At 51.3% G+C, this 17,249-nt stretch overlaps 1 protein-coding gene across 1 annotated transcript in view; it reads left to right on the top strand.

Annotated features, from left to right (window-relative positions):
- Positions 1-17,249, top strand: part of PLEC (plectin) — a 301,817-nt gene that overhangs the window by 202,355 nt on the left and 82,213 nt on the right. Inside the window, exons 17-30 of the mRNA XM_067466996.1 lie at positions 1,042-1,357; positions 1,623-1,700; positions 2,471-2,632; positions 2,786-2,890; positions 3,144-3,239; positions 5,993-6,118; positions 7,971-8,123; positions 8,243-8,397; positions 8,620-8,746; positions 11,826-12,009; positions 13,282-13,439; positions 14,492-14,670; positions 15,600-15,738; positions 15,851-16,207. Of these exons, the coding sequence (XP_067323097.1) occupies positions 1,042-1,357; positions 1,623-1,700; positions 2,471-2,632; positions 2,786-2,890; positions 3,144-3,239; positions 5,993-6,118; positions 7,971-8,123; positions 8,243-8,397; positions 8,620-8,746; positions 11,826-12,009; positions 13,282-13,439; positions 14,492-14,670; positions 15,600-15,738; positions 15,851-16,207 (2,335 nt within the window). The remainder of the gene's footprint in view (positions 1-1,041; positions 1,358-1,622; positions 1,701-2,470; positions 2,633-2,785; positions 2,891-3,143; positions 3,240-5,992; positions 6,119-7,970; positions 8,124-8,242; positions 8,398-8,619; positions 8,747-11,825; positions 12,010-13,281; positions 13,440-14,491; positions 14,671-15,599; positions 15,739-15,850; positions 16,208-17,249) is intronic.

Here is a 17,249-nt window from a genome sequence, read left to right as displayed (position 1 = left end):
TGACTGCTTCCATGAAGGCAGTAGAATCATAGGACCCTGAGGTTGGGTAGGTCCCTCCATTGAGATGACTGCTTCCATGAAGGCAGTAGAATCATAGGACCCTGAGGTTGGGTAGGTCCCTCCATTGAGATGACTGCTTCCATGAAGGCAGTAGACTCATAGGACCCTGAGGTTGGGTAGGTCCCTCCATTGAGATGACTGCTTCCATGAAGGCAGTAGAATCATAGGACCCTGAGGTTGGGTAGGTCCCTCCATTGAGATGACTGCTTCCATGAAGGCAGTAGAATCATAGGACCCTGAGGTTGGGTAGGTCCCTCCATTGAGATGACTGCTTCCATGAAGGCAGTAGACTCATAGGACCCTGAGGTTGGGTAGGTCCCTCCATTGAGATGACTGCTTCCATGAAGGCAGTAGAATCATAGGACCCTGAGGTTGGGTAGGTCCCTCCATTGAGCTGGCTGCTTGCATGAAGGCAGTAGACTCATAGGACTCTGAGGTTGGGTAGGTCCCTCCATTGAGCTGGCTGCTTGCATGAAGGCAACCAAATTGTAGGACCCTCAAGTTGGTAAAGACCCCAAGAGCCAGCCAGTCCAACCCAATATGGAAGGCAGGAAAGACAAAGCACTCCTGACAGATGGCCATAGTAGTGACTGTTACTGCTGCAGAGTCAAAGCCTTTTCAGTGGGCAGGCGAGACCAATCCCCAAATGGCCAATGATGGAAAAAGTGCATCAGGTGGACTTCCATCCACAACCACTGCTGCCACCTGGTGGTGACTCGTGTCACTGCAGTGTCATTGCCCCATGTATTTTGGGGGTGACGGCCCCCTCCATCCCCATGTATTTTGGGGGTGACGGCCCCCTCCATCCCAAGGGAAAAGGAGCATCAGGTGGACTTCCATCCACAACCACTGCTGCCCCCTGGTGGTGACTCGTGTCACTGCAGTGTCATTGCCCCATGTATTTTGGGGGTGACGGCCCCCTCCATCCCAAGGGAAGACGCCTGCCTTGCTGACCCCCAGCCTCGCTTTACCTTGCTCCAGGGTCTACCGCTTGCACGAGCGCCTGGTGGCCATCCGCACCGAATACAACTTGCGCCTGAAGTCGGGTCCAGCACCCGTTGTCCAGACGTCCGTGCTGGTTACTCAGCAGCAGCGCGTGCGGCCAGAGCTGGACGACGTGACGCTGCGCTACCTGCAGGATCTGCTCTCCTGGGTGGAAGAGAACCAGCAGCGCATTGGGGCCGCCGAGTGGGGTGTGGACCTACCCACCGTGGACTCCCAGTTGGGCAGCCACCGTGGCCTCCACCAGTCCATTGAGGACTTCCGCCCCAAGATCGAGCGGGCACGCGCCGACGAGGTAAGTGTGGGGGGCTATCGGGTGCCGTACAGGTGGAGGGAGGAGGGCAAAGGGAAGAAGGAAGGACGGGGGCCACACTGGGCCACTTTCCTCTGAGACTCAGTCTCATCCCTTCCCTCCCTACTTTTCCTTTCTTCCTTCCTCCTTTTTATTCATTCCTTTCTTCCTTCTGCTTCTTTCCTTCCTCGTCCCCCTTTTCTCTCTTTTCTTTTCCTTCTTCCCTCTTTCCTTTTCTTCCTCTCATCCATCCATCCATTCATCACAGGCTCAACTCTCGCCTGGACCACGTGGTGCCTACCGGGACCTTCTGGGCAAGCTGGACTTGCAGTACGCCAAACTTCTGGTGAGAAAAAGAGGATGCCCTAGCCATGGGGTCCCCTATGGCGGGCCTGGGTGGGCTCTGCTGTGTGGCAATGGCCGGGACGGTTTGGGGACTCAAGGCTGTGTGAAAGGGACAGGAGGCTGGAAACAAGGCAGGCTGAAATTCCCAAAACGAAAATTGACTTTTATTTTTATGGTTATGTGTTGTTTAAACAGTAGTTAATAAATGGTAAGTATGTAGAATTATATTTTGTTAGAGATGGTGGCTGGTTTGGCTTGAGCTGAGTTGCCATAGCAACGGAGTTGCCATAGCCAACTGTCACTTCACGGGGCAGCTGTTTGAAATAGGCAGTCTGTAAGCCGGTGAGCTACAGGGAAGACTGATTTCTCTAGTGGGAGAATCAGGGAAGAGTCTGTGACTATTAGTGTTGCAGAAAGGACTGATTTCTCTAGTGGGGATAGGATTGGATTGCATGAGGATAGGATTGGATTGAACCTGCCTTCTGCCTCTGGTTCATCTTTCTGGTAGCTCTGCCTAAGCTTGAGGCCTGGAAGCTTGTATGGGTTGGAAACTTGCAGGGACCGCCAGCCAATGTCCAGCCAGAAAGGAGAAGTAGGATGGCAGACGGTCCAAGGGAAAGTGGACCTATTAGTGGGACGCTGAGCTCCTGCCTCCTTTCTGGCTGGAACGTGACTCTTGGTGGTCTGAGGGTCAGGGGATGGGTCTTGCAAGAGATGGGATGAGAGGAGGCAGGACCTCTTGACCAGGTCTGTCCATCCATTTCGTTGCAGAACTCCTCCAAGGCCCGGCTGCGTCACCTGGAGAGCCTGCAGGCCTTTGTAGCGGCGGCCACCAAGGAGCTGATGTGGCTGAACGAGAAGGAGGAGGAGGAGGTGACCTACGACTGGAGCGAGCGCAACAGCAACATGGCCGCCAAGAAGGAGAGCTACTCGGTACGGGGAGAGGGTGGCTCTCGTGGTTCGGTCTAACAGCGCGTGCGGCCAGAGCTGGACGACGTGACACTGTGCTACCTGCTGGATCTGCTCTCCTGGGTGGAAGAGAACCGAATGGGGTTCCCCCTACATGTTTCCTCCTCCCTCTTCCAGGGACTGATGCGGGAGCTGGAGCAGCGTGAGCGCAAGATCAAGGAGATCCAGAGCACCGGTGACCGGCTGCTGCAGGAGGGACACCCAGCCAAGCAGACAGTGGAGGTGAGCTCCAAAGCCCTGCCCTTCCTTTGCTGGTGGGGGGACGGGGGCACGCATCATGTGCCACTGGGTCCCATGACAGCCCCAACCCGTGGCTCCGGTGATGGTCTGCCAGTCATGTGTTTGCACATCTGATGCCCACTTCCTGGCATTATCTCTGCAGGAGGGCGGAGAACACCCCCGCCCCCCACTGTATCTGGAATGGGGTCCAGCCTCAGCTGACTCTCCCTCCCCTCCCCGCTCTCTCTGCCCATAGGCCTTCCAGGCTGCCTTGCAGACTCAGTGGAGCTGGATGCTGCAGCTGTGTTGCTGTATTGAGGCCCACCTCAAGGAGAACACGGCCTACTTCCAGGTATTGCGCCAATCATCGAATCCTAGAGTTGGAAGAGACCCCACGGGCCATCAAGCCCAACCCCCTTCTGCCAGGCAGGAAGAGGCAACCCAAGCCCTCTGGACAGATGTCCACCCTGCCTCTGCTTCGAAACCTCCAGAAGACTCCCAGGCAACTGTGGATTCCACTGTCCATCTGACCATTCCCAATGTTTAACTTCTTTTTCTCCCATTTGGACCCATGGCTCCATTCTGTCTTGGCCTCCAGAACAGCAGAAAGCAAAGCTTGCCCCTTTCTCTTCAGTGTGACACCCTTTCAGATACTTTCAACATGGCTCTCCCATCCCCTTCCTTTCTCAAAGCTAAAGATAGAATCATAGAATCATAGAATCAAAGAGTTGGAAGAGACCTCATGGGCCATCCAGTCCAACCCCCTGCCAAGAAGCAGGAATATTGCATTCAAATCACCCCTGACAGATGGCCATCCAGCCTCTGCTTAAAAGCTTCCAAAGAAGGAGCCTCCACCACACTCCGGGGCAGAGAGTTCCACTGCTGAACAGCTCTCACAGTCAGGAAGTTCTTCCTAATGTTCAGATGGAATCTCCTCTCTTGTAGTTTGAAGCCATTGTTCCATTGCGTCCTAGTCTCCAAGGAAGCAGAAAACAAGCTTGCTTCCTCCTCCTCCCTGTGGCTTCCTCTCACATATTTATACATGGCTATCATATCTCCTCTCAGCCTTCTCTTCTTCAGGCTAAACATGCCCAATTCCCTAAGCCGCTCCTCATAGGGCTTGTTCTCCAGACCCTTGATCATTTTAGTCGCCCTCCTCTGGACACATTCCAGCTTGTCAATATCTCTCTTCAATTGTGGTGCCCAGAACTGGACACAATATTCCAGATGTGGTCTGACCAAAGCAGAATAGAGCATGGGTAGCATGACTTCCCTAGATCTAGACACTAGGCTCCTCTTGATGCAGGCCAAAATCCCATTGGCTTTTTTTGCCGCCAGATACCCAACCCTCCAAGACACTGGTCATACCTACCGCCTGGCGTCCAAGCCTTGGACCATTTTGGGTCACCCTTTTCTGGACGTGTTCCCGATTGTCAGTTTCCATAACTTGAATTGTTTTGGCTAGAACCAGACACTAGTTTGATGTCCTTTGATGGTGCTTTCCTGCATAGCAAGGGGTTGGACCAGATGGCTCATATAGTCTCTTCCAACTCTATTATTACTGTTATTCTAGATGAAGTCTATACCAAAGTAGAATAGAGGGGGAACTAGACTTGTATAGATGCTGCCTAAAATCGCATTGGGTGTTAGCACAGCAGATTAATCAGCTTCAATAAATCACTGCCAACCGACAGGTGGAAAGTTTGAAGCCCAAGTCGGGGTTGAGCTCCCGACTGTTAATAGCTGTTAAAAAATAGCCCAGCTCACTGTACACCTAAGCAGTTCGAAAACTAGACTCCAATAGATGCTGCCTAAAATTGCATTGGGCTGTTAGCACAGCAGATTAATCAGCTGCAATAAATCACTGCCGACCGAAAGGTGGAAAGTTTGAAACCCGAGTCAGGGTTGAGCTCCCGACTGTTAATAGCTGTTAAAAAATAGCTCTGCTCACTGTACACCTAAGCAGTTCGAAAACTACACTTCAATAGATGCTGCCTAAAATTGCATTGGGCTGTTAGCATAGCAGGTTAACCAGCTGCAAAAAATCACTGCCAATCGACAGGTGGCAAGTTCAAAGCCCGAGTCGGGGTTGAACTCCCGACTGTTAATAGCTGTTAAAAAAATAGCCCAGCTCACTGTACACCTAAGCAGTTCGAAAACTAGACTTCAATAGATGCTGCCTAAAATTGCATTGGGCTGTTAGCATAGCAGGTTAATCAGCTGCAATAAATCACTGCCGACCGACAGGTGGAATGTTCGAAGCCCGAGTCGGGGTTGAGCTCCGGACTGTTAATAGCTGTTAAAAAATAGCTCTGCTCACTGTACACCTAAGCAGTTCGAAAACTAACTTCAATAGATGCTGCCTAAAATTGCATTGGGCTGTTAGCATAGCAGGTTAATCAGCTGCAATAAATCACTGCCAATCGACAGGTGGCAAGTTCAAAGCCCAAGTGGGGTTAACTCCCAACTGTTAATAGCTGTTAAAAAATAGCCCAGCTCACTGTACACCTAAGCAGTTCGAAAACAGCTGTGAGCTGCGAGTAGAGAAATTAGGGACTGCTTAAAGCAGGGAGGTTAATTTATGCTGGAGAGCAAGGAGGAAATACTATGATCAAAAGGCTCGGCGTCATAGTGGACGAAGCGACAGCTCCCCCATGGCCGAAACGAGTAGCCTCCAGGATCCGAAGTGGAAGAACTGCTGAATGACCTCTCTCTGTCTGCATGTCTTGTATGTCAAAAACGGCATTCAATGTTTGCCGTGCATGTGTGCATTGTGATCCGCCCTGAGTCCCCTTTGGGGTGAGAAGGGTGGAATATAAATACTGTAAATAAATAAATAAGTTGCCCCATCATATTGTTAACCCATGCCCAGCTTATGGTCCACTAAACCCCTTCCATATTTACTCTTTTCATGTGTCCTTTTGCGTGTCTAGATGGGGTCTGATCAAAGAGGATGATTTCCCCCAAACTAGGCTTCTGTTGATGCAACCTAGATTCACATTGGTTTTGACCAGAATGGGTGGGGTGTGGTTGGGGGGCGGGCAGAGTTGCAACTGATCCTTGGTCTACTCAGTTCCTCACCCCTTCTCTACCCCCTCCCTACAGTTCTTCTCAGATGTGAAGGAGGCAGAAGAGTCCCTGCGCAAGACCCAGGAGACAATGCGGAAGAAGTTTGTGTGCGACCGCTCGGTCACCGTGACGCGCCTGGAGGACCTGCTACAGGACTCCCAGGTGAGGACAGGAGCACATGCACAAACCCCCCTCTCGCACACCTCTCTCAATGTAGGAATAGTTGGCGTCTCCAGCAGAGGGCAGTGTGGCAAGTGCTATGTGTAAGCTCGAGGTAGGAAACCCGCCGGAGAGACAGGATAAGGCTCTGATAAGGTTCAAAAAAGGAGGCAAGAATGTAAACAAAAGAAAGAGTCTCATAACTTTGATAGAAGGGTCCATAATGTTGACTCTCACCTCTGTGTCTGAGGCATCTCGAGGCAGAGAGAAGTCTCATGATGCTCCCTTTTCAAAGAAAGAGTCATAAAAGCACACCACGGGAAGAAGGGAGAGGTGATCTCTTCATCCAGCCAGGAGGAAAAAACACCTTGACCTGTATAGACCTAGGAAAGAGAGGAGAAAACAAGGCAGGAGACCTGTGCCCCAGGGTTCCCTCTCTCCCTCACTGCCCTACAGTGTTCCCTCACTACTTCGCGGTTCGCTTTTAGCGGACTAGCTGTTTCGCGGGTGTAAAGGGGCGTAAAATTACTGCCACCTAATCTGTGAGGAAGCCCAGTAGTTCTCAGCATCAACTTAGGAGCTGTTTTACAAAGAAGGATTCATTTATTTGATAGTGTCGCGTTTACTGTCCTTGGTTTGGTTTTACTTCTTATGCAGGCTGTTTGACTTAGGAGAAACTGTATCAGGCAAGGCTTGAGGAGAACAGTAACAAATTTATTTAACAGGAGTATAACATATTCAATTGTTTCTTCTCTAGAGGCACAAATCTTGATTGGTTACATTAGTAAGGTTTCATGAGTAACTTTAGGTACAGACTTTAAGAGGTTTCTGTAAGCAGATGTATCTTTCCTGGACAACTGTCCTAATAAAACAAATAAGCTAAAAGGCTTATTTAACAGAATTGGCGCCCAGCCAAACCTTGATTCTTAATATTAAAGAACCAGTCTTCCCTATAGTTCTCTAACTATAGTATTCCTGATGGTTTTCCACACACCACAGGATCAACTACTTTCTCCTGTAACTCTTTGGTCACAGACTAGTTCCCTGTTTCTCCCACTAGAGAAATCAGTCCTTTCTGCAACTCTAATAGTCACAGACTCTTCCCTGATTCTCCCACTAGAGAAATCAGTCTTTCCTGTAGCTCACCGGCTTACAGACTGCCTATTTCAAACAGCTGCCCCGTGAAGTGACAGTTGGCTATGGCAACTCCGTTGCTATGGCAACTCAGCTCAAGTCAAACCAGCCACCATCTCTAACAAAATATAATCCTACATACTTACCATTTATTTACTGTTTAAACAACACATAACCATAAAAATAAAAGTTTCACATCGTCACAGCGGGTTTTTAAAAATATTAATAAAAAATAAAAAATATTTATGTCCAGTGGAGGCCAGGGGCTCTGGAAGTGCAGCGACCTGAGGCGCTGCAGGAAAGGCCTACCTCTCTGGCCTCCAGAGACCTCAGAAGTGCTGTGGCCTGAGGAGTGATGAGGAAGGCCTGCCTCCCTGGCCTGCTGCTGCCTACGTGTCTCCAGATGCTCTGCCAGGGTCTGCGGAGGCCAGGGAGGTGGGCAGGGGACCTTGGGATGGGCCAGGAGGCGGGTAGGGAAGCGCGGCTAAGAAAATAATATATAAAATAATGTATAAATATTATAATTAATATGGCGTCCCTACTTTATGGATTTTCACTTATTGCGAGTGGTCCTGGAATGGAACCCCCACGATAAGTGAGGGAACACTGTATATAGAAAAGCATGGCTACTTCCTCACTTGGAACACAGTGTGCTCCGCAAAACCCGTGTCTGGTGGCCTGACCTGACCCCTCCTTATGCCTCCTGCTTTGCCCCCTTTAGGACGAGAAGGAGCACCTGGCAGAGTACCAGGCCCACCTGGCAGGGCTGGCCAAGCGTGCTAAGACCATCGTCCAGCTCAAGCCGCGCAGCCCTTCCTCCCCGGTCAAGGGCCGGTTGCCCATCCAGGCGGTCTGTGACTACAAGCAGATGGAGGTGAGTGGCTGGGGGGAGGGGAGGAATGGGGGCCACTTCTGTAGGGGTTGAGGCTGGGAGGGGCCTCGGGTGGCTAGCTAAAGATGAACCCTTTTTTCTGCCCCCTCCTGGCAACCCAGATCACGGTTCACAAGGGAGACGCCTGCACCCTCCTCAACAACAGCCAGCCCCACAAGTGGAAGGTGCTGAACGTGGCTGGGAGTGAGTCCGTCGTGCCGTCCATCTGCTTCATGGTGCCTCCGCCCAACAAGGAGGCACTGGACGCGGTCAGCAGGTCAGCCATACAGCCCCCTCTGTCCAGCCTGGATAGATAGTGGGCCCCCCAAGAATTTGAGCACAACTCAGGGGCCACAGAGAGGACTGGACAGGGTCCCCCTCCCTCCTGTCCTGACCCCAAAAAAACAGACCCCTGGGCTTTGCCAAGCACTCCTCCTGGCATGCCTTTGTGAGCCCTGGGGTCTTTGTGCTAACACCCCTCTTTCATCCCACCCCACAGGTTGGAGGGCACCCACAAAAGCCTGCTGTCCCTCTGGCACCAGATGCACATCGACCTGCGGAGCCTCCTCTCCTGGCAGCACCTCCAGCGGCACATCCAGCAGATCCAGTCCTGGACACTCCTCACGGTCAGCCTCCTCCCCCCTTGTCCCTCCCTCACCTTCTCAGGAGGTTTTCCAGCAGAAGTCGGATGGGTTGTTGTAGGTTTTTTCGGGCTATATGGCCATGGTCTAGAGGCATTCTCTCCTGACGTTTCGCCTGCATTTATGGCAAGCATCCCCAGAGGTAGTGAGGTCGGATGGCCATCTGTCAGGAGGGCGTTAATGGTGTTTTCCTGCCTGTCAGTACACGGTTGGACTGGAGGACCCTTGCGGGTTTCTAGGATTCTATGATACTTTCCTCATCCCATCCTTTAAAGCAATGCTGCTAGGGTGAAGCACCTTCTCTCTAGAAGAGAATGTGATTTGGGGAGGTGTGAGTGGCAGAGTGTCCTTTGAGAGGGTCTCTGGTCCACTACATCCCACCGTTTTCCCCTCCTACTTGGGTGTGCTGTGAGGGTTGGCCATAAAGGGGTCCTTAGAATCATAGTTGGAAGAGACCTGGTGGGCCATCCAGTCCAACCCCATTCTGCCAAGAAGCAGGAAAATCACATTCAAAGCACCCCCAACAGATGATCACCTAGCCCCTCCAAAGGAGCATCCACCACACTCCGGGGCAGCGGGTTCCACTGCTGAACAGCTCTCTCACACAGTCAGGAAGTTCTTCCTCATGTTCAGGTGGAATCTCCTATAGTTTGAAGCCATGGCTCCATTGCGTCCTAGTCTTTCTCCAGGGCAGCAAAAAGGAAGCTTGCTCCCTCCTCCCTTGTCTGGCATTGCTTTTTAAGAGTGTTTCCCAAATTGGGAAAGAAGTCGTCCAGGAATACCTGGCCGCTCTTAATGAGTTCAAGTCCCCAGGGCCAGATCAACTACACCCCAGAGTATTGAAGGAACTAGCGGAAGTCATTTCGGAACCATTGGCAACCATCTTTGAGAGTTCTTGGAGAACGGGAGAAGTTCCAGCAGATTGGAGGAGGGCCAATGTGGTCCCAATCTTCAAGAAGGGAAAAAAGGACGACCCAAACAATTACCGTCCGGTCAGCCTCACGTCGATACCGGGCAAGATTCTGGAAAAGATTGGGAAGGAAGCGGTCTGCAAACACTTAGAAACAAATGCAGTCATCGCTAATAGTCAACATGGATTTATCAAAAACAAGTCATGCCAGACTAATCTGATCTCTTTCTTCGATAGAGTTACAAGCTGGGTAGATGCGGGGAATGATGCCGTGGATGTAGCATACCTGGATTTCAGTAAGGCCTTCTTCGACAAGGTCCCCCATGACCTTCTGGCAAGGAAACTAGTCCAATGTGGGCTAGGCAAAACTACGGTGAGGTGGATCTGGAATTGGTTAAATGGACGAACACAGAGAGTGCTCACTAATGCTTCCTCTTCATCTTGGAAAGAAGTGACAAGTGGAGTGCCGCAGGGTTCCGTCCTGGGCCCGGTCCTGTTCAACATCTTTATTAATGACTTAGATGAAGGGCTAGAAGGCAGGATCATCAAGTTTGCAGACGACACCAAATTGGGAGGGATAGCCAATAGTCCAGAGGACAGGAGCAGAATTCAAAACGATCTTGACAGATTAGAGAGATGGGCCAAAACTAACAAAATGAAGTTCAACAGTGACAAATGCAAGATACTCCACTTTGGCAGAAAAAATGAAATGCAAAGATACAGAATGGGGGACGCCTGGCTCGAGAGCAGTACGTGTGAAAAAGATCTTGGAGTCCTCGTGGACAACAAGTTAAACATGAGCCAACAATGTGATGTGGCAGCAAAAAAAGCCAATGGGATTTTGGCCTGCATCAATAGGAGCCTAGTGTCTAGATCTAAGGAAGTAATGCTACCCCTCTATTCTGCTTTGGTTAGACCACATCTGGAATATTGTGTCCAATTCTGGGCACCACAATTCAAGAGAGATATTGAAAAGCTGGAATGTGTCCAGAGGAGGGCGACTAAAATGATCAAGGGTCTGGAGAACAAGCCCTATGAGGAGCGGCTTAGGGAACTGGGCATGTTTAGCCTGAAGAAGAGAAGGCTGAGAGGAGATATGATAGCCATGTATAAATATGTGAGAGGAAGCCACAGGGAGGAGGGAGCAAGCTTGTTTTCTGCTTCCTTGGAGACTAGGACGCGGAACAATGGCTTCAAACTACAAGAGAGGAGATTCCATCTGAACATTAGGAAGAACTTCCTGACTGTGAGAGCTGTTCAGCAGTGGAACTCTCTGCCCCGGAGTGTGGTGGAGGCTCCTTCTTTGGAAGCTTTTAAGCAGAGGCTGGATGGCCATTTGTCAGGGGTGATTTGAATGCAATATTCCTGCTTCTTGGCGGGGGGTTGGACTGGATGGCCCATGAGGTCTCTTCCAACTCTTTGATTCTATGATTCTATGATTCTAACTGCAGAACATTTTGGTTAAGAAGAAGCCCCTGAGATCTCTGGGTCCACGGATCAATCCCAGCGTGCCTTTGGGCCATATCACCCTTGGGTCAAGGAGGGGGAACCCCTGGGAAGTTGCTGACCCCCTCACTTTCCAGCCACTGGGACTCCTGGGATGCCAACGGGCACTGCCTCTGCTGTGCTCTCAAGGCTTGCAGTCGAGAGACTTGGCTCCACATTTGCAGTAAACTGGAGGATCTTGTGAGCCTCCCAGTTGGGAGAAAGGGATCCCCAGGGAGCATCTATCCCAGTTCTCTGCCTTTCAGGAACACACAGCTAGAGCACCACCCTGCTTCTGTGCAAAGATTTCCATAGAAGCAGAGTCCACCTCTATATTCCTGGAACCCCCCCCCCCCCCCCGACCGTGAATCAGTCCTTGCAGTCAAGAAGTGCTTCCCAGAGTTTCAGTGCAATCCCTTGTCTTGCAATTCATGCAATCACTGCATCTTAGAGTTGAAAGGGGCCATTGGGGGTCATCTTGCTGGAACTTGCAGGCAGAGATGCCCCTCCGGCTGCAGGGAAAGTCCCGTTCCAATGCCACACCCCTCTCCTGCCTCATAGCCCTTGGGGTTGGTGCCTGTGGACTGAACTGCGGGGAAGGGGGTTCTGGGTCCATCCCATCTCCCCAAACGCCGCACTTCGCTCTCTGACGGGGTCTCTCTCCTGCAGTTCCGGACGATGCCACCTGAGGAGTACAGGCAGGTGCTGCGCAGCCTGGAGACCCACTACCAGGAGTTCCTGCGCAGCAGCCAGGATGCCCAGAACTTCCTGCCGGACGACCGGCTGCAGGTGGAGCGCGAGGTCACCTCCTGCAACCAGAAGTACGAGCTGCTCCTGCGTGGACTGGAGAAAGGTAAGGCCCAGCCTTGGCAGGGAGTGGGGGGGGGGGGGCATTCTTAGCCTGCCATGGATTACAGGGCTGCTCTGGCTCCTCATCAGCCACCCGGACTTCCTGTACAGCCCAGTGGCTGAGATGCTGGGCTCTAGCATGGGGGGATAGTTGTTGGGGGCTGCGAGCACATGTAGCCCCTGCCCCCAAGACTTTGGAGGACAGCAGCTCCTCACACACCTTCTGTGCAGCAGGGGACACTTTTGCAGTGCTCCTAGAATCATAGAATCAAAGAGTTGGAAGAGACCTCCTGGGCCATCCAGTCCAACCTCATTCTGCCAAGAAGCAGGAATATTGCATTCAAATCACCCCTGACAGATGGCCATCCAGCCTCTGTTTAAAAGCTTCCAAAGAAGGAGCCTCCACCATACCCCGGGGCAGAGAGTTCCACTGCTGAACGGCTCTCACAGTCAGGAAGTTCTTCCTCATGTTCAGATGGAATCTCCTCTCTTGTAGTTTGAAGCCATTGTTCCCTTGCGTCCTAGTCTCCAGGGAAGCAGAAAACAAGCTTGCTCCCTCCTCCCTGTGGCTTCCTCTCACATATTTATACATGGCTATCCCCTCTCAGCCTTCTCTTCTTCAGGCTAAACATGCCCCGCTCCTTAAGCCGCTCCTCATAGGGCTTGTTCTCCAGACCCTTTATCATTTTAGCTGCCCTTCTCTGGACACATTCCAGCTTGTTAATATCTCTCTTGAATTGTGGTGCCCAGAATTGGACCCAATATTCCAGGTGTGGTGTAACCAAAGCAGAATAGAGGGGTAGCATTACTTCCCTGGACCTAGACACTAGGCTCCTATGATCCATTGTATGCCCCTCATCCATTTTAAGTGCCTTAAAGATACCATTTCCGAGAACAGGAAGTGAGCCCAAGGACCACTTCCTGCTTTGAGACCTCCTAGGTACAAAAAATGTACTACTTTTGCTCCCCAGAGGGTTTCCCACTTGTTGTGGGGTCAAATAATTTTGCAAATAACATGGGTTTGGCAACAAGGCACGGAGCCCAAGCTTTGCCTTTGTTTGGGGTGTCCAAGCACACCTTCCCATAGGAAGGTCCAGTCTCACATAGGGGCAGGATGCCTCTCCTCCTCCATTGCTGGGCAGCCTGTGAGGGAGTGCAGGTATCCCCTGTCCTCCTTGTGGGCCAGACCCAAGGGGCCACTCTGAAGAAGGCTGCTGAATAGGAGAGTTTTGGCTCCCCAAGAGATTTGAGTGCCCTGCCTTGTGGTGCCTTCCAGGAGAGCAGGAAGAGTCGCTCTGCCGGAACTACATCTCCCAACTGAAGGACATCCGCCTGCAACTGGAGGGCTGTGAGTCGCGCACCATCCACAAAATCCGCCTGCCACTTGACAAGGACCCCGCCAAGGAGTGCACCCAGCGCATCACCGACCAACAGGTACCGATGTCCTCTGACCCCACAGCAGAAGGCAGGCACAACAGGGGAGAACCCCAGGGTCTGCATCTCCGAGGTTGACCCTTAGCTAGGGGTGCCAAAGCCCCCACTGCATTCCTCAGCCACATCTCTGGGGAGGCAGAAGGGGAATCCACCTAGTCCAGTGTTTCTCAACCTTCCTAATGCCGTGACCCCTTAATACAGTTCCTTATGTTGTGGTGGCCCCCAACAATAACATTATTTTCATTGCTACTTCACAACTATAATTTTGCTCCTGTTATGAATTATCTTGTAAATATCCGATATGCAGGATGTATTTTCATTCATTTGGCATGAATACTCGAAACACCCAAATTTGGATACTGGTGGGGTTGAGGGGAGGATTGATTTTGGGTTGTAGTTGCTGGGATTTATAGTTCACCTACAATATAAAAGAGCATTCTGAACTCCACCAATGATGGAATAGAACCAAACTTGGGTCACAGAGCTCCCATGACCATTGACCTTGGGTTTTGGAATTGTAGTTTACCTACACTCAGAGAGCACTGAGTCCCCCTTGGGGTGAGAAGGGCGGGGTAAAAGTAATTGAAATAAATAAATAATAAATCTGGACCAAACTTGGCATGAATACTCAATATGCCTAAATGTGGACACTGGGAGGATAGACCTTGACATTTGGGAGTTGTAGTGCCTGGGATTTATAGTTCACCTATAACCAAAGAGCATTCTGAACTCCACCAATGATAGAATTGGGCCAAACTTCCCACACAGAACCGCCATGACCAACAGAAAATACTGTGATTTGTAATTGTCTTTGGCGACCCCTCTGACACCCCCTCGCGACCCCCCCAGGGGTCCCGACCCCCAGGTTGAGAAACCCTGACCTAGTCAGAGTCAGGTGTGCTGTGCAAGAGAGGCTCACCAAAGGATCTTAGCTGCTCCCAGGACTGGGAGGGTCCTGCCCTGCCACCTCTAATTTGTGCAGAGGAGCAGCCTCCCCACTGCAGCTGAACTCTCTGGGCTCATTTCTGGTCCTCCTCTTTCCTTCTCTCCAGCAAATCCACCAAGAACTGGAGGGCATCAAGAAGAGCCTGGGGAAAGTGAGCGCCAAGACAGAGCAGGTGCTTGCCCAACCAGAGAAGGCTGGCTCGGCCCCCTCCCTCCACTCTGAGCTGGACCTCACGCTCCAGAAGATGGACCAGGTCTACAGCCTCTCCAGCATCTACCTGGAGAAGTAAGTGCCGTGTGTTGCCCATCCTCTTCCATGTGAGTCTTCCTGGTCTATGGTTCCTTTTGCTTCAGCTTGACTGTGACACTAAAGGAAGCTTTCCTCAGGAGACATATTTGACTTTTCCCCTTGGTGCCTCATGGCAAATTAGCTTCATTCCCATAGTTCTAAGCTGTGTCCTGAATGAAAGCATTCTGGGGTTGCCCCTTCCCAGAGCCTTGCATGGGCCCACAGCCCATCAAGAGAAGCAGTGAGTTTGGGGGGGGGGGTCCTGAGCATGGATCCCAGGGTGAGGGGCACTTGCTTTCCTGGGCCCTTCCAGTGTCTGGAAGTGAGCCTTGAACCCCACCCGCACTCACTTTTGCCTATCTGGTTCATCCAATCTTTCCTTCTAAAAGATGCTGTTAGATCTGTTGTTGTGGTCCTCATAGGCCCGTGATGGTGAACCTATGACATGCGTGTCAGCACTGACACGCATGGCTATTTTTGATGACATGCAGACACATGCGGCCACATACAGAGAAATACACCTTATAAGAGCCAATCTAATTCCATCTTTCAATTTGTAAAAGGCTCTACAAATTTAACATCTACACATTTGAGCATTGTTCACTCCATAACTCAGCATGGATTATACATTTTTCTTATTTAAGCTATAAATATTGCAAAATTATTGTTTTTTTTTTTTTCGTCAAAGTGACACGCCATACAAGTTACGCTCAGGTTTTTGGCAAATTTTGACACACCAAGCTCAAAAGGTTGCCCATCACTGTCATAGGCTGTTCTTTTATCTGTATTGAGCTGTTTAATTTTTGCTCAGTGTTGCAATGAGCGCATTCTCTCTAGGAGACCTTTAACGAATAGGCAGGTCCCTGCCTTTAACTACTGGTTGACCCCGATTGTAAAGACTTACGGTCCTGACTCTTCTCTTGCAGACTGAAGACCATCCACCTGGTGATCCGCAGCACTCAGGGGGCGGAGGACCTTATCCGCAAATACGAGGAGCAGCTGAAGGATGTGCAGGCAGTGCCCGCAGATGTCAAGGCCCTGGAGGCAACCAAGGCAGAGCTAAAGGTGAGGGGCAGAGTGGTAGGCAGGAGAGGAGTGGAAATGCCACAACCCCTTCTTCCCTCCATCGTTCCCCTCCTTGTCCTACTCAACCTCTGTGTGTGTGTCTTCCCCCCAGCGGCTGCGAGGGCAGGTGGAAGGGCATCAGCCCCTCTTCAGCACCCTGGAAGCGGACCTGGGCAAAGCCAGTGAGGTGAACGAGCGCATGGTCCGCGGCCACAGCGAGAGGGATATCGACTTGGACCGCTACCGGGAGCGAGTGCAGCAGCTGCTGGAGCGCTGGCAGGCCATCCTGGCCCAGATCGACCTGCGCCAGCGGGAGTTAGACCAACTGGGCCGCCAGCTGCGCTACTACCGCGAATCCTACGACTGGCTGATCCAGTGGATCCAGGATGCCCGGCAGCGGCAGGAGCGCCTGCAGGCTGTGCCCATCACCAGCAGCAAGAACGTGCGGGAGCAGCTGCTGCAGGAGAAGGTACGCCAGGGAGAGTCAATGGCGGGTCACTGCCCTGTGTTCAGCATAAGGGTTTCATGAATGATGGAGGGCAAGGCATATTGCCTGCAGAAAGTGGTCACAGAGCAGTGTCTGCATGAGCAATGCAGAGCCTCCCTACCTCTCTCTTTACCTACCTTCCCTCCTTCCTTCCTTCCTTCCTTCCTTCCTTCCTTCCTTCCTTCCTTCCTTCCTTCCTTCTCTGACTTGCTCACTCTTCCTGCATTAGGTTCGAAGGCTTTCATGGCTGGAATCACTAGGTTCTTGTGGGCTTTTTCGGGCTATAGGGCCATGTTCTAGAGGCATTTCTCCTGACATTTCGCCTGCATCTATGGCAAGCATCCTCAGAGGTAGTGAGGTAGTGACATCACTACAGGTTCTTGTGGGTTTTTTCGGGCTATAGGGCCATGTTCTAGAGGCATTTCTCCTGACATTTCGCCTGCATCTATGGCAAGCATCCTCAGAGGTAGTGAGGTAGTGACATCACTACAGGTTCTTGTGGGTTTTTTCGGGCTATAGGGCCATGTTCTAGAGGCATTTCTCCTGACATTTCGCCTGCATCTATGGCAAGCATCCTCAGAGGTAGTGAGGTAGTGACATCACTACAGGTTCTTGTGGGCTTTTTCGGGCTATAGGGCCATGTTCTAGAGGCATTTCTCCTGACATTTCGCCTGCATCTATGGCAAGCATCCTCAGAGGTAGTGAGGTAGTGACATCACTACAGGTTCTTGTGGGTTTTTTCGGGCTATAGGGCCATGTTCTAGAGGCATTTCTCCTGACGTTTCACCTGCATCTATGGCAAGCATCCTCAGAGGTAGTGAGGTAGTGACATCACTACAGGTTCTTGTGGGTTTTTTCGGGCTATAGGGCCATGTTCTAGAGGCATTTCTCCTGACGTTTCGCCTGCATCTATGGCAAGCATCCTCAGAGGTAGTGAGGTCACTACCTCACTACCTCTGAGGATGCTTGCCATAGATGCAGGCGAAACGTCAGGAGAAATGCCTCTAGAACAGTGGTTCTCAAC

Source organism: Anolis sagrei, chromosome 4 (genome assembly GCF_037176765.1).
Source record: "Anolis sagrei isolate rAnoSag1 chromosome 4, rAnoSag1.mat, whole genome shotgun sequence".
NCBI classification, from domain to species: Eukaryota; Metazoa; Chordata; class Lepidosauria; order Squamata; family Dactyloidae; genus Anolis; species Anolis sagrei.
Note: the sequence above shows the minus strand (reverse complement) of the source record. Positions and strands in the feature narration are given on the sequence as shown.